The sequence below is a fragment of the Portunus trituberculatus genome, chromosome 42, assembly GCF_017591435.1.
Source record: "Portunus trituberculatus isolate SZX2019 chromosome 42, ASM1759143v1, whole genome shotgun sequence".
NCBI classification, from domain to species: domain Eukaryota; kingdom Metazoa; phylum Arthropoda; class Malacostraca; order Decapoda; family Portunidae; genus Portunus; species Portunus trituberculatus.
In genome coordinates, this window is record NC_059296.1 from 30310338 (window position 1) to 30331368 (window position 21031).

The window sequence follows — 21031 nt, forward strand, 5'->3', positions numbered from 1 at the left end:
GGACGCCGGAGCTGCCTGGGCGAATCTCTGACCAGGATGGAACTGTTCCTTTTCTCCTCTGCTCTGCTCCAGAACTTCACGTTTTCTGCTCCCGAGGGCTGTGAGGTGAACCTTGAAGAAGACCCCAGATTGCCATCAATACGACTGGCCCCTGACCAAAACATTGTCATCACGCCAAGGACGAAAAAGGACTGATTGAGGCCTTTCATGTTGTGGATTCCCTTCGAAGATCGAGTAGGAGGCGCCTCTGTTCTGTTCCAGTACTGATTTCGTACTCGCAACTTTATATCTTGGTGATCACCTTAACTTCATTTTACACACATTCTGGAAATATTAGAATAAATCTGCAGAAGAACCACTCCACGAGCATGATTACAATGAATTACATGATGCCAGAAGATACTCAAGTTCTTTTTTAGAGCCTTGATAATCAATAGTACATGCTGAAAATTATAGGATATAGGCGAGATGAACAGTATTTTGTTGGATGTATTCACAGCTTTTTTTTTTTTTTAATATTGAACAGGTCCTTATTTTTTTTTTTTTCTCTCTCTCCGTCCAGATTTGACGGTTTCCAGCTAGTTTCCAATGTTCCATATATTTTTTTTTTTTTCAATTACGAGAATCCACGGAAGAAGGAGAGCAGCTGAACGGGAAGATCATTTAGACAGCGTATTTAACATGTTCCCAGCGGTTTGGCAGTGAGTAGACGTCAATTGCCGCTATTGAAACGTGCCAGAGTTAGGAGTACGCAGACGGTTGTTGGTTTTCTTCAAGATACCATTGGAGTGGCTTGTGTCTTTAATCATGATGCAGCGCGAAGAGAAAGGTAAGGAGGCAGAAGAGCTCGCTGTACATACCATAGTAGTGACTTCACCACGGCTAACGCTATGTATTATTATTATCCTTTTACAATTTGAACAAGAAAGGCATGTAATACTCACGTTGTCTGTCTATGAACAAGACTTAAAAAATGTTGACGTATTCATCACCGTTACTTCTTGAAATTTGGTCTCGTCAAATTAAGTTATTTACAAGTGCAGATAGGAATCGGCATCTCTTCATCACCGCCAAGGCTCGATATCGTTCGTGACTACCGCCGTTATGATCCAACTCCACCACCACTACCACCACTATCACCACCGCTACCTTCACGTTAAAAACAAAAGTGTGAATCGGAGGAGATTGAGCTTCTATATATATTCTAAGGCTAATCTTCATCTTCATCTCGGTTGACGCATTCTCCGTTTGCAGTTATTACATAGAAGTGATTGATAGAAACTTTTTCTGTGTAATTCATTTCATCTATATGGCTGGGTAACGTCATAGAAGCCTCAGTCTAGTGGTGGTCGTGGAATTTGCTTTTGTATTGGCTTCCATTTGTTTTAGTTGTTGTTGTTATTACTATTCGCTTGCTCTGTTGATGTCCCTTGTATATAATTAGTATATATTGGCCACTAGTAACTTAATTTGCTGCTGTTTATTAACTGTATAAATTTTATTCTCTTCTCCATTTTCTTGGGTCTGTTTATAGGAAACGAGTTGACTTTATGAACGGGAAATCAGATTACTATGATTCCTTTTCTCTGGTATATTTTATTAATTATCTCTATAATCATGAGTCATAAGAGAAAAAACAGGGACCGAGAACAACTTCTGTTTAATTGAACTTCAGATACACGAATCATGCACCGAAAGACTCATAAAGCTTTCTCAAACACTACACCATCATACAGCGAAGCCATACAGTTATCCAACAAACACACACCAATAAGAGCAGGCGAAAAAAAGAATGTAGCGTTCTTACCATGATACTGTGTTCAACAATGTTACTGTTATAATATAGCACTGATTAAACCATCGATAAAAGGACGAGTGATAAGCATTTTCCTTGAAGATAACACCGAGAGGTATTTAAACCGACTGCCAATGAGTTTTCAGCGTCTTTTGTTGTCTTAGGTCAAAATCCCTCATATATAAGACATGTGTATATTGTATGTATTTGTATCAAGACATTTGCTCCCTAATTTTGGCTAACGCTTTTCTTTATTCTACAGGTAGAGAACGAGCACTTAAGTGGGCCTTTCTTTTTAATATTCTTTTGCCCTTGGCTAGCCCTCTCTCCTATATAAAACAATAAAGAAATAAAGAACAAATAAAAAGATTGAACCTTAAGAAAAGAATTAGTGAGTTTGGAAGTAAACAATAAATAAATCTACAACGTCAGCGCACGCCAGCACACACACACACACACACACACACACACACACACACACACACACACACACACACACACACACACACACACACACACACACACACACACACACACACACAGTCGCATCACCATGATTCAACATTTACTGAGCGCGGAACAGTGTCGGCGCACGAAATTCAGGAACCGTGTCCTTACTCCCAGCAAAGCTACATTTGAGGAAAGAAACGTACAATCGAATACGAAAGGAATATTTGCATCTCAGGTTCAGCAACACTAGACAAGTCTATCTATTTCACTCACATTGAAGAAGATAGTTTTCACACGCAGCAAAATCTCCTCGAGTGATTTTATGAATGCTAATGAAGGGTAACATTTACATTCATCGGTAATGTCAATCCATGGCCATGTATTCTGTCATCTTGTTCAGTTCCGGCTGTGATGACCAAAATTAGGAGTAAAGTAATAGAAACTTCTGTCCTCCGCAACCTGCATCAAACATATTAGCGTGGTAGTGACATGCGGCATCTGGCTTGAGGGCGTAACAGTATCAGCTGCCTCACAGCGTCAATATGCGGGCACCAGCTTGGATAGCCGTATAGGACCAACGCGTACGTTCCTTCAAAAGCATTTCGTGAGGCGGTCTGTGAGAGTGACAACCTTTCCCATCCATGTTGTGAAGTGTATACGGATCGAAGAGCGGGAGTGTGCTGTTAGTGAAGGCAAGGACATTTTGTTTGGAAGTAGCAATAATTACTCTTCCTTCAGTAAGAGTTTGGTGTCAGTTATCGTTGCAACATAAATGCTTGTTTATTTGTTTGTATCATACCGCCTTTTTGAATTTTGAATAAAATCATTCAACGAAAAGTGTGTCATAGGTGCGAAGTAGCTGCATTTACAACTTGGTTTCTTAACATAAGCATATTATATTGACTTTGATAAGGGTCACACAAGACCCTGGACAGTTGATCACTAATATAGCCATATGCTCCTCTATACGTTAAAATGACTGACTTTTTTTGTAGGAGTGATAGCACTCGCCACACACGTGTTGTGTTCATAGCTGACCCCTTATTTGCAGCTGTCCGGTATTTGTTTACAAAGAGAAGTTTCTTTGTTACCCGGTCAGTTAGTTTCATCACTATTCTTTCTTAATTGTTTAACTAAGTCTTCAGACATGCTCATGACAGAATGTTCGTAGTGTTCCTAGCTAACCTTTTGTACAAGTGCAGATGACCTGTTTACAAAGATGTAGGGATAAACATACGAGTACCTGTCTGATGCTGTCCAAAGCAAGTCTGAAGAATTCTTAAAAAGAAAAAAAAATCTAGCACAATGCAGAGATTAACAGATCTTGTAAAATATTTTCAATACTCCGTCAAGGTTATGAACGAGCAAACCGAGAACAACGGTCGTAACTGAGATTCCTTCCTTACAGATTGTCACCATGTGGCTCGAGCTGTTCATTTTCGCCCTGCTGGTGCTGCTTCTGCGGTACTACTTCACCAGGCCGTCGGGCATGCCTCCAGGTGAAGGAGTACAGGGTTTTCCTTCATGGTTGCGTAACTAAGACAAGGACATATTTCTACCATTATTCTATTGGTCACTTCATAGTACTATTTACGTGTGAAACTGGCTGGGTAAATATGTAAGATGCAACATCAGACAGTCACACATGTCTTCTCAAGGATCCAGGTTCCCCCAGTGTAGAGGCACGTGTGTAATGTTTGCTGAACAAGGCAGATGATCCTTGCATTTCTTTACAGGACCGATGGTGATTCCTTACCTAGGGAATTTGTCACTCCTGAAGATTTCCATGATCGAGACTTTAAGGAAGAAATACGGCGACATATTCAAGTAAGCACTGCACACAATCATTTAACGATCTGTGCTGAGGATGTCCGCCATCAGGAGAATCCAAACTCACTTTATTAGTCTGTTGGTGAAATACAACTTTTGACATATGACTGAACCTCTGATCCGTGATTCAAGCATATCTAACTAAGCCTCAGTTTACAGGAGGGTGATGCAAAGCTGGGCTTCTTTTCCAGTGCTCTAACGCTTTTACTCATTGATTTTCCTTAAAATTAAACAAATATGATGGAAATTAAGAGAAAAAAATAACGAAGTATAACTGTAATGAAACTGACTGATCAGAAAATCCAAACTATTAATGTTTGTCAGTTTATTTTTGCGCAAGCGTCGTATGATCCTTTATAGGTAAAGGGTTAAAAATGTGGGAGTATTCTATCCGTCTTTGCTATGAATCATTCGTCATGTCTCTACTCATACTGTACCTACCTCAGTGATACTTTTTTCTCCTCAGGACTGAATTGGGAGCTAACAAATTTATTTTCCTGTGCAACTATAAGCTCATCAAGGAAGCCATGTCAAGGGCTGAGCTGTCGGATCGTCCCAAAATTGATTTGGGTTTGATAATATCTGATGGAGTTCCAGCAGGTTGGTATCATACTGTAATTTCACGGTTAATTTATTTATTTAAATTAAATTGTTTTCGAAGTGGGCTTCTCTCTTATATGACCCGCAAAATCCATAGATATGCCTATATACGACCCCTACACTACATCTGTTGTCACTGACATCTTACCTTCCTCCTCCACACTACCAATGCCAGTGACCCCTCCTCGCACCATCGTAGTTACCTATTCGTGCTCTTCCCACAGGTGTCATCATGACCAACGGGAAACACTGGCAAAATGCTCGACGGTTTCTGCTGCGTAACCTGCGGGATCTCGGGATGGGCAAGACCTACCTAGAGGACGCCATTCAGCGAGAGGCGCAGTTGCTGGTGGAGGATTTCAAGACACTCTCTGGGTCTCCTACCCTCTTTCCCAAATCTCTCAATGTCGCCGTCCTTAATGTAGTGTGGCAGATGGTTGCAAGTGAGTACTGTTAATGGTTGTGGTGGTCGTTATCACTCCTAGGTCTGGTCGTTCTGTCAGGCTTGAGAACACTGCGTCTTTCTGAAGACCCTTCATCTCATCCTCAGGCACCAGATACGACATGGACGACGAAAGAGTTCTGTCTTTCATCAATATAATACGGTCATTGGATGCTACGTTTATAGTGGTAATTCTTGAGTTCTTCCCGATCATCAAAACAATCATACCAGACTTCATAAAGAAGAGATTAGCGATATACAAGACAACGGCGAAGATGAGAAAAGAAGCAAATGCACTCGTACAGGTATGATGCTGACTGCAACTTGTATTGCGTGTGTGTATGAGTGGGACAGAGGGTATCAGTGTCATGGGGATGTAACAAACAACGAATAGCCGTGGTCTGTCCCTGTGATATCAATGCCCCTTCATTTAAAAATAATCAAATTAGGTTAACCTTAATTATTTTTACAAGAAAATACCAAAGCTTTATTTTCAATTATGTGATATTCCATGCCACTTGATTTTATTCTTGTTTTTAACATACAAGCATTTTTGTCTATAGTTTTGTTTTGATGTTCATATTGAACTTACACTTTTTGTTGTTTTATTAAGTTACTTTTAGCTACGCAGTATGACTGAGATGTTGCGGCTCCACAAATCAAATCACTCTCACTGTGTGTGTGTGTGTGTGTGTGTGTGTGTGTGTGTGTGTGTGTGTGTGTGTGTGTGTGTGTGTGTGTGTGTGTGTGTGTGTGTGTGTGTGTGTGTGTGTGTGTGTGTGTGTGTGTGTGTGTGTGTGTGTGTGTGTGTGTGTGTGTGTGTGTGTATGTGTGTGTTTGGGGTGTGCGTGTATCTTCATCCCTGCCTTGTTCACACAAGGATCGCATCCGTAAGAGCATTTTCAGATGTCCGACAACTGCATTTGAACCACAACACGTGAGCCGCTAGATGTATTTTTTTTTTTTCATTTATTCATTTAGTCACTTCTTTATGGGAGAAGAGGAAGCACAAAATCGCCATTTTTGCTGCAACTGCAGCCCTCACTCGTCGCAGCTGTACGGCACACTTTCGCTATATTGTTCAGTTTCATTAACAATCATCTCGTGATATAGTTGTAAGTTAAATTAGTGGAATCAAAAACTTTTCATCTGATGAGCCTTTCTTTTCTGATTATTTTCAGCCTCTCTCTCTCATAAACGGTAAAGTCTGGAGCTCCCTTCCTGCCTCTGTGTTTCCACATTTCACCAGCAATATTTCACACTATACGTTTGCACCCGCTCCACATCTCAGGCACCAGCAAACCACCTCTCATATAGGCAGGCCTCTGGTGCACATCTTGCCTTCCTCTCTTCAGCTTACAAGTAATGTATAACCTTCGCAGGACTTGAAAGCAACACACCGCGCCAAGCTGGACCCTGACAACCCAAGAGACGTGATCGACGAGTACCTCATCGCCATGGACAATAAGAGTGACATTGCTGAATACTTTAGTGGTGAGTTGCTTCATGAATTATTACTTTACTTCAAATAGTCGTCGTGAAAGTGTGGATTAAGGTGTTTAAAAAAAATTCTACTAATATTCTGAATTCCTACACTGTACAACATGCTCCCCATCACCTGCCACGCCAGGCGGATCCTTACATCCCAGACTAGGTGAACACTGCAGTGCAGTGTATGGTTGTACAACAAATGACATGGACATGGAGCTGATCTTCTTGATTACCTGCACATCTTCAGAGGGCGAGCCTGGAATTTCCTGCTCCGTGTTTTCGTCTTTTGGCGTTTCCCAACCAATAGTGGTTGGTCCTAAGTGCGGCCTTTTGCCAGTTATTCCTGTCTATTGCAGTTTCCTTATTGGTAGCGTGCATGTCTATACAAGTTTGCATATACCTTCTTTAAAGCTTCATTACAGCTCCATCTTATCATCTCGCTCGATCTTCCTTCAACAGCAGTTGTTCAGACTTTTCATAGGTGCTTCATTCCCACTCTTCCTAGATCTCATTTTCATACGGCAGTTTCTCTTTCTTTAGTCTGAGAGGAAAAACTATCGTGTCCAAAATTGAAACAGTAGGAATGTGCAACTGAAGATTTCTTACCTTCGATGTAAAAATTCTAACATTTCTTTCGTGTTTTTACAGAATTGGACTTAGTGTCTGTAACCTTCGACTTGTTTAATGCCGGGTTCGACACCACCTCCAATATGCTGCGCTGGATCATCCTCTACATGATCAAATACCCCGAAGTGCAGCGGCGCGTCCAGGAGCAGATTGACGAGGTGGTGCCCCGCGACGCCTTGCCCTCCTACCACCACAAACCCAAGTACGTACACTTTACTGTTCTTGTACAGGTATAGATATCAGTTTATTACGAAGTTCATTCCACTTGATATCTTCTCCATCACATTGCATCAAATCAAGTATCTCTCATGACAGTACATCAATAGTCTCTATGTTTACTCTATTACGTAGTTTGGTTTTGATGGCACAAAAAATTGTATGTTATCTACTGCTAAAGTGCAGCTGAAGTGTGTGTGTAGTTAATAAGTTTACTAATCATTCGAGTGTACTTGAATGGGTAATTATGTACCGTGTGTTGACCCAGCCTGCCTCTGGTGGAGGCCATGATACACGAAGCTCTGCGCGTTTCTTCTATGGCAGCCCTAGGTGTGGAACGCTCCCCAAACAGAGACATTGAAGTAGGGGGCTACCTCATCCCCAAGGTGAGATTCTCTTGCTTTCTTGCAACTAGCACTTTATTTGTGTTATGTAATAATAGATTACTTTCTACGTCGTCTTTAGTCAGTAGTTTATATGCAAGGCTTTTATATTGTACCAGTGGCAAGGACATTGTATTTATGAAGATACCTTTATATTAATAGTATTTACGGAAAATCACGTCCATCCACTATTTACAAATTTATACATGTTAACAATTCGAAAAATTACTTGTTATTGTAAATATGGTAAGATGATTTGACTTTATTTTTGAGTGAGGCACTTTTGAGTCTCTTCTCACTGGAGAGATGTTAGGAATATAGCACTGTTTTTTTTTTTTTTTTTATCACGAGAACAGACATTCCACAATTAGCTCTAGATTACAGTATGATTAAGGTTCATACTCACCCACAACCATGGCAACCAACATTCTTCAATTTGGAAAATTCCACCAGCTAACATAGAGTGGACGAAGACTTAACAGCTGTATCTGCACCAACACCACATGGTCAGGATGGTGGTGCTGTTGTGCTATGTGGTGACAGTTCATCGAGCGGAAAACTAGGAAATCTCTGACTAAATCAACAAAGAATAACTGTCGATGCTTACACATGTCACAATGGATAACTATCTATTTTACGTGAAATGTAACCCTTAGTATTAATAAAATCAATTAATTCATCAGATTTCAATGAAATTGAAGAAACATTTATCGATTTATTCTTTTTCTCGTGTTACTCAAATGATTATTCCTTTGCAAAACCAACGCAGGGAAGCTTTGTGTTCGCGGCGGCCATCTGTTGCCACCACGACCCTCAGTACTGGGAACATCCTGACCAGTTCAGACTGGAGCACTTCCTGGACGAGCAGGGCAACTTTGCGTCCCATAAAGAAGGTTTCCTGCCCTTCGGCACAGGTGTGTTTATAGTTCCAGTGTGTGCTGCAACACATGTGGCACTGGTGACGTATTGCTGGTCACGTCATGACGGACAAGTGAACCTTTAGCCAGATTGCATGGCAGTAGATGCAGGATCATTCCCCATATACATCTCCTTTATCTATTACCTCCGTAAATGTATGTGACCTGGCAGGCAAACAACATAAATTCAAATTAAGACTCACATAGAGGCAGAATTTACTTAAGTCTTCCTCTGGGCTGCCTTAACAAAGATTCCTAACTTCCCAGATTATGCTGAGAGTTTATGTAAAATCATCTTGTGTGGGATTTAATCAGCCTTCTAATTAATATGCACAAATTTATACAATCGTATCCTTATGAAATCTACGATAAAGTATTAGTTCTTGTTATTTGATTCATAAAATGTAAGAAAATTGTACTATGAACTCAAACTTGAGAAACATAATTTTACTGTTTTGCTATTTCACCCTTTCATACTGGCACTTACGAGTTCGCCTCAGGCAAGGTCTTAACAACTCTTAGAAAGCACAAGTCTAAGCAGAAGTCTGAGATGAACTCAGAATCATTGTTGATAAGATCCTTGAATCAGTGTACGTTAAAAAAAAAATCATTACTACAAAGATTTCCATAACCCCGTTGTATTTGTGTTACATCACACCTCTTTCCTCAGGACGCAGGAGCTGCCTGGGTGAATCTCTGGCCAGGATGGAGCTGTTCCTCTTCTCTTCCGCTCTGTTTCAGAACTTCACCTTTTCTGCCCCAGAGGGTTGCGAGGTGAACCTCAAGGAAAACTCTAGATTGCCTACAATACGCATGTCCATCGACCAAAACATTGTCATCACGCCAAGGATGAATGAGAGCTGATTGAGGGCACTCCTGTGCACTCTCTTAGGGGCTCGAGTAGGAGGCGCCTCTGTACCTCTGCTCTGCCACCAATTTCGTAATCAATCAATTCATCATAATAATTTCGTAATTTCGTAATATATTGAAAACCACCTTTGTTTGAAATAATTCTGTCAAGATTAGAGTAACTACAGACAAAGAATTCCAATAACTGTGTTGCAATGCACTCCTGATTTTAGAAGGTCCTCAATGTTTTTGTTTTTTTCTTCTTAGTAAAGAATAGATGCACATGCTAGAAAATTGTACAAAATAGACGAGATAAGTAGTATTATGTAGAATGTTGTCATAGGTATGCATCTTATTCAGCATGTGTGTTTAATTTTTCGTCGTCGATGTGAGATGGTTTTCAGTGATCAACACAAAGTTGTTTTCGCTGAAGAAGAGCAAAGTGCTGAAAGCAAAGGACTGGTTTTTAGTATTTTATTTAAGCACGAACCAGGCACATCCTTTAAAAATACCCTCGTGAATCGGCATATTCTTCCCTCTCTCTCTCTCTCTCTCTCTCTCTCTCTCTCTCTCTCTCTCTCTCTCTCTCTCTCTCTCTCTCTCTCTCTCTCTCTCTCTCTCTCTCTCTCTCTCTCTCTCTCTCTCTCTCTCTCTCTCTCTCTCTCTCTCTCTCTCTGTGTGTGTGTGTGTGTGTGTGTGTGTGTGTGTGTGTGTGTGTGTGTGTGTGTGTGTGACCAACCCAAGGATGTGTTATCAAACCAAATGCTTATGAAATTTTTAAAAATCAAAAGAATCTAGTCTCTTTCCCTGGTGGCGATGTGTGTGTGTGTGTGTGTGTACGTGTGTGTGTGTATATATATCACCACCAACACTATTATTATTAACAAAAATAATAATAATGATAACAACAATAATAATAATAATAATAGTAATAACAATAATAGTGATAATAATAATAATGATAATAATAATAATAATAACAATAATAATAATAATATTAATAATAATAATAATAATGATAATAATAATAATAATAATAATAATAATAATAATAACTGTGCTGTATAGTTTTGTGGACATAATGATTCTGAAGTTGTTAAATCATGTATAGTGAATGGTGAAAGGCGTTTGTGTTCAGAATAGTGGTGATGCTCTTAATGACTGGAATCATACAGAAGTTATATAATCCACATTTCCAACTAATAAAATTTAATGAATACTTCGTACCATAATTTTCATTTCATTCCTGTGGATTTTCTCTTCTTCACACCTATGTAGTACATATACTGTAGAGTTAGGCAACTGTAGAGGGAGGGCTAGTTGGCCCAAGCAAAGCCGTCCCCATCCATAACTGAGTGATTATAGCTACCATCCCAATCCTGGTTGTTCTTTGCGCAAAGTTCCTTTTTTCTCACCTAATTTCTTTCTTAACTTGCCTTTTTAAAGTATAGTACTCAGCGCTTTAGTGTGTGTGTGTGTGTGTGTGTGTGTGTTTTGTAGAAAGTATTTTCAACAAAGGAAGAGTAACACTTGTGTCATTGCTCTAATGAATTATATGCCTTTGAAATCATATCTTATTATTATTTTTTTTTATTATAATGTAGCTACACACACCCAGAGACACAATGAAAGCAGTAGTAACAGATGCAAATTTATGAGATGTTAATCACACATACACAAACAAACAAACAAACAATAATGACCAGCAGTGATATATATATATATATATATATATATATATATATATATATATATATATATATATATATATATATATATATATATATATATATATATATATATATATATATATATATATATATATATATATATATATATATATATATATATATATATATATATATATATATGTAGAGAGAGAGAGAGAGAGAATAACTCTTTCAGTATAGTAACAAAGAAAAGTTCACATTGCACGCCAGTTACCGTTAAAAGAGCACCGTTTTCTAAGACACTCCAATTCAGGTTCATGTTCTACGCGAGTTATTGCTAAAATGCCATCCGGAACCTGGAGATGTCATCACTTGGATCATTGTCACTATCAGCAACCTGCGCGCGGAACCACTGGTAATGATTACACTGTGGTTCATTCTTCTACACTGACAAGGATTAATTTCTATTCAATCACTATATCGGGAAGAAACGTGTTGCGGGAAATTCAAAAGTCTCGCATACCAGCACATTGAGGTGCCTGTATGAGGTCAAGGTGCAGCTTGTAGGTACACCAGTTGGAAGAAGACCCTCTCCATCCTCATCCACGTCCGCTCTGTATAGGCATGAAATGCATGAAATCGAGCCCACGACCAAATTAACGCTCCTTTCCTACACCAAACGTTGCTGCCAGAGCCACGTTAACCCTGTCACTCCCTGTCAGAGATACATGGAGCTCGGACCGGATGAACTAAAAGTATTACATAAAGACTTTCAGTAATGCACTGTGCTGTGTGTAGATGTCTGAACAGTCACCCGTCATTCTCAGCCACCAGTAAATACTTCAATGTTGCTGGGCTTAAAAGTCGTCTCAGTTTTGACAGACACATTCAATTGCTGAATGCGTCTGCATCAAATTGAATTAATGTCATAGGAAATAAGAACTAGTAGGTGGTACTAATATTTCAAAGAGGCTACTGCATGACCTAACCGTAGAGAAAAAAAAAAGTCTCCCCTTGCATTCTATCATATGGTGTTCAGAGAAAACGAGTTGAGGACTCGAGCCTTAACTCATTCATAGTACGCATACAATAGCGTAATACTTATCCAGACAGTTGTCGGTGCCATGCCGGCATCCATTTGGCTTTAGTCAATTAATAATATCTCATTATAGCATATTAGATCATATATTGTATAAAATACAAAGCCGGCGACGTAAGCTGGCTCGTAAAGTCTCTCACCGATGTGTAAGCATACGTTTAAGTTGTATTGCATACCAAGTGTTTATAAGGAGGTAAACATGAATGCGTCTTCTGGTTTAAACGTCTTCATTGTTTGCACTTTTTTGTTTATAGGTTAATTGTTTCTAAGGCATGGAAAGCAAGAAATGATAGTCACAAGCACTTGCCAGAATGCAAAGATGAGCCGTCAATTACAACATCAAGATTAGCACAGAAGCCGGCGGATGTCAGAATTATCATCATTATTATGATTATTATTACCTCTCCTTTCCAAGTTGATATACCAGTCATTACAAAAGGAAAAGAAATTATGTAATATGATACATTGCTTTATTGCTACATTTACCGTTTAAAAGAACAACTCATAAATAGAATCTTAATTCGAATTCATATAAATATAACTACAATTTGAAATGGTGCACATGTACCTCGGCGATACTAATCATAAGGTTACCGTAGACATGGAATGTAATCGAGCTGTGAGGTCTGCGTGGCCGCTCTCGCTCAGGACCAGGCCCAGCCCTTGTACTTGGACGATGAGTCTTTGTTGCGCACGTCTGTCCGGCACAAGAGAAAAGAAGTTATAAGGACAGACACTCGCGGTGAGGTTACAGGAACTGAAGGCTCCATCATCACACTCTGGCAGTCAACCTGTCATCATTGACATGTGCATGCAGTAGTTTTTAGTATACTTGTCACAGGCAAGAACATATACAGGCAAAAATAGTACATACCACTACAAATATTAATCAATGTAGTCAAATAAAACTTTAATGCAAATAAATAAATACTGCTTGTAAATGTCATCACTAGTTATAAGTATTCCAAGAGCTTACCAGATGCACGGCGTCAGAACTTTAGATCTCCAAAGTATGCGATTAAACCTTGACTTCCCACAACCGCAACCAGAAATTTATCGGAAATGGTTGAAAGCTGAAAGGAGTGTCACTGAGAAGGAAGAAGGAATAGAAGCATCAGAAGAGAGGTAGGAACTGACAGTGGTCCAGACAGCAAGGGAGGCAAGGTGAAAGCATAGCAGGGTTAGGTGGCCAGCATGAAGGAGGATCATCCTGTGAAGGTGGACGTACCGATGCTGCACGGGGATAACACGGTGACAGTGGTGGTGCCGGTGCTGGTGGTGGTGGTGGTGGAGGTGGAGGTGGAAGTGGAGGTGGTGGTAGACACGGAGGTTGTTGTGGTGGTAGATGTTGTTGTACTCAGCTGAAAATGACAATAGACAATTGAAAGTGGCATTAAAAGATTACCAATGTAAAACTCTCTCTCTCTCTCTCTCTCTCTCTCTCTCTCTCTCTCTCTCTCTCTCTCTCTCTCTCTCTCTCTCTCTCTCTCTCTCTCTCTCTCTCTCTCTCTGTCTGTCTCTCTCGAACAAACAAGTAAATAGAGAGATCAGGATGAAATTATATAAAGTAAATGAATAATAAATGAATAAATAATAAATCATTTTCTTTTGCTCCCCGCATACCAGCGTCACAGTCTCGGTGGAGGTGGAAGTGGCGGTGGCGCTAGTGACGGTGGAGGTGGAAGTGGAGGTCTCCGTCACGGTACTGGCCAAGATCTTAGTGAAGTGGTGCACCTTGGTGGCGCACCCCTGAAAAAGAAGAGAGCCGTGAGCAAGGCTGAATCACCAGCGGAGACTGTGAGCAGCAAAACCTGTTGCCGGGAAGTGCTTGGTAATGATAAGAAAAGGATCTTACTCTGAAACATTTACAAGGCTACAGTGAACATGAAAGGGGGAATGTAAAAGACTTGCATGGAGGGCAGGACGACTCTAGCTGGTTGGTGTGCTTGCTGGTGAATCGTAATCAGACTCTTGGTCAATGCAGCGAGAGTTAAGCTGATGTCCAGTGTATGTATTGGGTTTGGGGTGCCAATTCATTATGTCTGAGTAAATGCCAAGGAGAGCTACGCCCATGCCATATCATTCACCTTTCACGCCCGCGGCATGTGACAAGGTGACGAGGTGATGGTGCAGTTCATTCTTTCACTTCCTGTTCATTTCATTGTTCCATGTTAAAACGAATCAACTCGCTGGCTGTTCTATGGTGACATCCACACTTAACTTGCGTTTTGTATTAGCTTGGAAATTAGCTAACTTGCAGAACCAATTAGATCGCCAGTTGGATAGCTTAATTGAGATCTAACCAGAAGTTAACCAGACATCCAGTCAGTCAGACAGCATGACTAGCTAGAATACAACAAGTGGAGGGAGGCAGGCACACATGATTTGTACAGGAAATTTCACGTGTATATAGGCTTCTTGTGTGGCGTGTATGTATAGGCCTTGTGTGTCGTGTGTATATAAGCCTTGTGTGTCTTGCAGCACCCTTTATTTTCTTGTGTTCTTTCTCCCTATTTCCTTCTCTAGCTAAAACCTATTTATTAGTTTCCTTTCAGTTGATTTCAATATGATTATGTACTTAATAATACTCATATTTTTGTTTTATTTGTTCATATATATATATATATATATATATATATATATATATATATATATATATATATATATATATATATATATATATATATATATATATATATACAAAGATAGATAGATAGATAGATAGATATATATATATAGATAGATAGATAGATAAATAGATAGATAGATAGATAGATAGATAGATAGATTTTTTTTCGTGTGTGTGTGTGTGTGTGTGTGTGTGTGTGTGTGTGTTAAAGCTAAGATTCTTCTGACGTCATTCTTTCACCTCCTCACTCCTCCTTATCCACGTGTAGGTTGTACTTGCCGTGTTGCTGGAGTAGCTTGGCTGAGACTTCCATCCCCCGTAAGGCGTGGACACACTCAGCCCCACCAGACACACCCACAGCAGGCCAGTCGTGCAGACTGCGGAGACCTTCATTCTGGAAAACATCGTAATCAAGTATGTGTTTGATTTATAATGGCTTGAGTCGAAGTTTGAGTGTGTTTAATGCACAGACTCTGGTGAAGATTACTTAGAAGTTTTCAAAGGTGGTTCCATTATTCTGTGGAAAGTTTAACAAGGAATCTGAATCACTGGTGGGAAAAAAAAGGAAGAAAAATGAGAATCCGACGGTCATTTCGGTAATCTTCGAAAACAGACCTTACGAGAGCACAGAGTGTTTTGGAATCTCACGGTCCTGCTCAAGAAAACAGAGGAAAGTTCATTAGTTAACTGTTAAGCCATTTCAAATATCAAACAATACTTATTACTTCTGGATAACAACTGCAGGTTTTCATTATTTGTTTAGTTATTTGTGATAAAGCTCTAGGTCTTTTGATGTCGTTATAGAAAGACGATTGAGATCATTCTGGCAGCGTTTGAGTCTTGTGATGTGTGGAAATCCTAAAGACAAGACAAAACAGCAAACATAAATTACGTTTTCGTGTCAATATTGTAAAGAATACGAATGTGATCTTTTTATTATGTACCTACAGCTAGATGAAGGTAGTAAATTGTGGAAGTGGAACAAAACACTCAAGAAAAGTGAGATGGAGATAATGAATTACCTAATATACCATTGTGTTGTTAATTTCTGAAGAGAAGGAAATGACATGTTTAGATTGTGTGGTGTTGAAAGTTGCATGAAAGACAAGTAAATTACAAAACTTGGGAAGGTAAAGAAATTGTCTAACGTTAAGCTTCATTTTGTTGGAAAACCGAAAGGAGGATTAGGAACAACAGTTATTAGGTCTCATATTTATAGAAAACTGAAGGGATGAAGAGAAAATGGTGAAAATTTGAATATCGTGTAGTCGGAATGCTGAGAGATTAGCTAATAAGAACAATACATATTCGATTGTCCTGTTGAAAAACTTAACGAACATGAAACTTTTAGCGTTAAAACTTGACAGAATAATGATTAACTGTGGTTTTAAAGACTCACTTTAAACTTATGTTATTGGGTGATTGGCTTGTTTGTTCTATGTCAGTAGGAAGCTTTAGGAAATTGAACTCAAATATGGATGTAGACGATAGATGAAAATACATAAATAAGTATAGTTTTACGCCGGAACTACCAAATGCATGTCTAATACCTTCTTCCACCTTTCCGTATTTTTTATGCACTCTTAATTTGTTAAATTAATGTTACTGTGTCTAACCAGGACCAACTACGTGACCAACTACGTGATCAACGACGTGATCAACTACGTGAGAATAGTCTAGTGGTTCACTTAAGTTCTTTGTAACTGAAGAATTTTCTTTACCGAGGAGTGGAGACTTACTTCTTGCGAGGTGTATCTCACTTCCAGGAGAATGCATGACGGTTCTCAGCCACCCTCGCTATATATAAGGACTAAACCATCGAAAACTTACCTCCCCCTCCTTTCCTCCTCCCCTTCCCTACTACACTCTCGTAGATCACGTACAAAACTTTCCTTTTCGTCTATTTCCCAGCTTTGGTTCGCCTCGTTACGCGCATTTCCGCATTACTCTTGTTCCGCTCACGGAATCTGAATTGTCACGTCCTTGTCACTCTTGTTGGTGCTTGAGTCCATTGGTACGCAACACACACACACACACACACACACATATGCGCACGCGCGCGCGTGCGCGCTCTCCGTTCTCATTACTATCTGAGACTAATATGGATCACAAATTTAATGAGTGAAAAAATAGATATTAAAACACGCAAATGAAAAATCATAGACGATTGATTTGTTCTTGTGCGAAGGAAAACATTGACAAACAGACAGTCAAAAAGATGGACGAATAAACAAAAATAGTAAGACATGAAAAGATTTTTTTAAATTGATAGATAGACAGAAAGGAAGAAAGCCAGTAAAATGGTACACAAAGAAAAAGAGAAACACTGATGAACAGACGAACAGACAGACAGACAGAGAGCTATTGACAAAGGTATGAAAAAAGATTTAAGATAAAAAAAAAAACTCACAAGGACACCAAGAAAATCCTTTTAAAAGTTACGACTCCATAAATAAAAGAACATATTTCGTTCACACTGCGGCAAACGCGGAAACTCGAGAGCAAAGAAGGAAGGCGTGAAGGAAGGAAAAATCTGTATCAGTGTGTCGTATTTTCTTTGCCAGTGGGTGTCGCCTCGCTTCACCAGCCAACCTTTCTATACAAGGCGTGAAGTGGGTCAAGGAGGCTGTGGATGGGGGACTTCAATAAACCATTAGCGACATTACCACGCCAACTCTGTACTCCAGTTTATATATGTCCTCTACGTGCTTTTTCATTCTTACACTTGAGCTGAGACCATAAAAGTGACACGGAAAAAGAGATGCAAAAAAGAAAAAGAGATCCATATATTCTTTGATTTTATTTCAGGCCTGTCTTCTCAGTGTTTTGTTTATCATTGGTATATCTGTATCCCCTTTCTATTTCACCAAGGCATCGGCTGAGACCACAGAGATGACGATAAAGTAAACAGAAAAGTAAAGGATCACTCTCTTTATACCTAGATCGCGTTGTTCCCTTGCTCTTCGCCTTCTTCCCGTGTGCTATCATATTCTTGCTCGAGAGAGAGAGAGAGAGAGAGAGAGAGAGAGAGAGAGAGCTTAGAAGATATAGGAAAAGTTGTAGATATTTTAAGGCAAGACAAAATGAATATGGGACATTAAGACTCGGTAATATACGAAGGTAAAAAAAAAAGAATACAGAAAAATGAAATGAAATAAAGGAGATTACACAAGAACGGGTGACTTCACAAGGGAGCTGCTGAAAACTTTAAATTTCTTTCCACCTTTCTATTAATTAAAGGTATCGCAAGAGCACTTTCCACCTTCTAGCTGAATTATCTATTGTTTTTTTTTTTGTCTTTTTGAAGGTTCAGAGCTATTATTCGAGGACAATTATGTGACTATTGTAGAAGTTACTGCGATTCTCAGGAGTGTTTAGCATGAACATAGCGTTAGTTGAACAAAAAATTCCTCATCTTCGACTGGAAACACATGCAACAAAACGCGATCTCTCTCTCTCTCTCTCTCTCTCTCTCTCTCTCTCTCTCTCTCTCTCTCTCTCTCTCTCTCTCTCTCTCTCTCTCTCTCTTTGGAATATAGTTCGTGTGAGAGCCAGAAGGTTTACAAACAAAGGGTTTAATTGGTCACACTGATTTACTACCAGTTTTGTGAGCCAGTTTTTGTTCATACGGTCTTGTTCAGCTCTCAATCATTCGTGTGCGTTGTATCTTAATCAGAATGAGATACAAACCAACACAAACTAAGAACAGAAAGCCGCAGATCAGTCAGGCAATATACGAGGTTGCTTCTGAATAACTAAAATATTCAATGTCAAATGAGGATGTGAAAATTTAGGCGTTTAATGTATTTTTCATCCCTCTTCCCTTTTCTTATTTTGGTCAACTCCTTCATGTGCTGAAAGAATACAAATAAGTGAAAACAGAAGACGTGAATATATAAATCGAGAAATAAAACAAAATATAAAATGAGAACACAGAGCGGCAGGTTTAATTTTTCACCTTTTTTTGCGCTTGGCCGCTACTCAACATGCAGGTAAAAAGATAATAATTCGGGGAAGGAAGGGAAATAAAGAAATTAAAAGGGATAACAGCTAAAGTACAAAGCGAACTCTCTCTCTCTCTCTCTCTCTCTCTCTCTCTCTCTCTCTCTCTCTCTCTCTCTCTCTCTCTCTCTCTCTCTCTCTCTCTCTCTCTCTCTCTCATTGATATCCCACAAATGTTTTCGACCTTCAACCCAAGAACTTTAATCTTTATCAAACGCTTTATTGTCTCATCGGGACTGTTTTCTTTAAGTCCACAAGTCGTATGCTCGTCCGACTTTATTTACCTACCACTGAACTCCCAGAAATGCCCTTGAGATACACTTACAGCTTCCACTAAAGCTAGTTAACACTCTGACGAGATATGGCAATGAAAGCCTTAAGAACACGGTGCAAGTCCTCCTGTACTTATCTCAGAGCCTTCTATCACGACACATTATTTTGTTTTCCTGCAATTTCACTGGAGGGCAATGCGTTTAAAAAGGCGACTTGCACGACTGGACAGGGAGGAGGGATGGAAGAGAGGTTATAAGATCCTCTCAGATGCTGATGCATTGCTTATTAATATTAAGTGAAGGAAGAATAAAGGAATGTCTCTCAGTATCAAATGTGATAGTCAGTTACGGATCATCTAGTTTTTAAAGTGTATACAGTATCTCTCGTGTGAGTTGAATCTATGGGGACTTGTAATGTGATTGAAGTTCGCTGGTTTTCACAGCTTGCTTAAGTTCGGTGTCTGAAGTAACATGCAAACAGATGAAAAGTATTATAGTCTCCTTTTGTCAAGGTGAGAGTAAGATACAGGAAACACACGCACACACAAGCAGACACACACACACACACACACACACACACACACACACACACACACACACACACACACACACACACACACACACATTGATTAAGTAAGACAGGAAAATGAATAGATAATCTTGTCTCACCATTCTCGTTTAGTATTTCTTGTCTTTAAAACAGTGCATTACAACCCCACTCTTATGAACTCTGACTTTCGAACCTTACCGGTAACTTATGCACAGTAGTATACGGAGAGCAAATGTGAGAGATAAAGCTGAGGAGCGTATGCCAAGCTGTACTTCACCTTCTCAACTCGTCCTTGATTGCCTGTTATACCACTTACCTCATCAATTTCAACTCTAGTCATGAAACTTTCTTTGCTTGTATTCTTAAATTCATTGTCTTTTATGTCGAGATGCATTCCACTTTTGCTCGTCCCTGTTTGTTTGTAACTTCTCATACTAATTTCACTCTAGTCGTGAAATTTTAAACGTATTCATAATCACATTGTTTTCTCCTAAGGATTGCGGTCAAAGGTTGTAGAGATTATTAGTTTAATTTTTAATTTTTGTAAGGATATTATTTCCTAGGTACCTTGTTAAATTCATTCAAAGATTATGAAAATGACATCAGTATGATTATCAGTAACTACTACAAGAGTCTGCTAAAATGTTTTCGAGATATGTTGAAACGTTTAGGTATATGGCCATTAGTGATACGAAGAGCGAGATGGCTAGAAACGCTCGCGCTCGCACGCACACACACACACACACACACACACACACACACACACACACACACACACACACACACACACAATACTTAAACACACTTATACACACACACACACACACACACACACACACACACACACACACACACATAGTGTAGTGGTTAGCACGCTCGACTCACAATCGAGAGGACCGGGTTCGAGTCCCGGGGAGGCGAGGTAAATGGGCAAGCCTCTTAATGTGTGGCCCCTGTTCACCTAGCAGTAAATAGGTACGGGATGTAACTCGAGGGGTTGTGGCCTCGCTTTCCCAGTGTGTGGAGTGTGTTGTGGTCTCAGTCCTACCCGAAGATCGGTCTATGAGCTCTGAGCTCGCTCCGTAATGGGGAAGACTGGCTGGGTGACCAGCAGACGACCGAGGTGAATCACACACACACACACACACACACACACACACACACACACACACACACACACACACACACACACAGTCACACACATACTTA

The 21031-nt window shown here is 39.7% G+C and overlaps 2 protein-coding genes and 1 long non-coding RNA gene across 6 annotated transcripts in view; 2 read left to right on the plus strand and 1 right to left on the minus strand.

Moving 5' to 3' along the window:
• LOC123517418 (cytochrome P450 2L1-like) overlaps positions 1 to 10211 on the plus strand; it is a 12867-nt gene extending 2656 nt beyond the window's left edge. For 3 of the 4 annotated variants that reach the window (XM_045277441.1, XM_045277442.1, XM_045277443.1), the window contains exons 3-13: positions 2 to 234; positions 3654 to 3744; positions 3982 to 4072; positions 4542 to 4675; positions 4900 to 5118; positions 5226 to 5422; positions 6500 to 6611; positions 7257 to 7437; positions 7720 to 7837; positions 8604 to 8748; positions 9422 to 10211. In XM_045277441.1, the coding sequence (XP_045133376.1) occupies positions 208 to 234; positions 3654 to 3744; positions 3982 to 4072; positions 4542 to 4675; positions 4900 to 5118; positions 5226 to 5422; positions 6500 to 6611; positions 7257 to 7437; positions 7720 to 7837; positions 8604 to 8748; positions 9422 to 9615 (1509 nt within the window). In that variant the 5' untranslated portion in view covers positions 2 to 207 and the 3' untranslated portion in view covers positions 9616 to 10211. Of the gene's footprint in view, position 1; positions 235 to 2761; positions 2938 to 3653; positions 3745 to 3981; positions 4073 to 4541; positions 4676 to 4899; positions 5119 to 5225; positions 5423 to 6499; positions 6612 to 7256; positions 7438 to 7719; positions 7838 to 8603; positions 8749 to 9421 lie in introns of those variants that run through there. The other variant, XM_045277445.1, reaches the window with a different exon arrangement.
• A 2629-nt stretch (positions 10212 to 12840) lies between these two features.
• Positions 12841 to 15397, minus strand: LOC123517621 (bypass of stop codon protein 1-like). The gene is made up of 4 exons (XM_045277903.1): positions 15278 to 15397; positions 13993 to 14118; positions 13598 to 13730; positions 12841 to 13066 (listed from the first exon to the last, which is right to left on the minus strand). Exons 1-4 carry the CDS (start codon positions 15389 to 15391, stop codon positions 13014 to 13016), a joined length of 426 nt encoding a protein of 141 aa, XP_045133838.1. The 5' UTR covers positions 15392 to 15397; the 3' UTR covers positions 12841 to 13013.
• The window catches only part of LOC123517622, a 21382-nt gene continuing 14434 nt past the window's right edge, over positions 14084 to 21031 (plus strand). The window contains exons 1-2 of the long non-coding RNA XR_006678512.1: positions 14084 to 14200; positions 15267 to 15412. This is a non-coding gene — a long non-coding RNA (uncharacterized LOC123517622). The remainder of the gene's footprint in view (positions 14201 to 15266; positions 15413 to 21031) is intronic.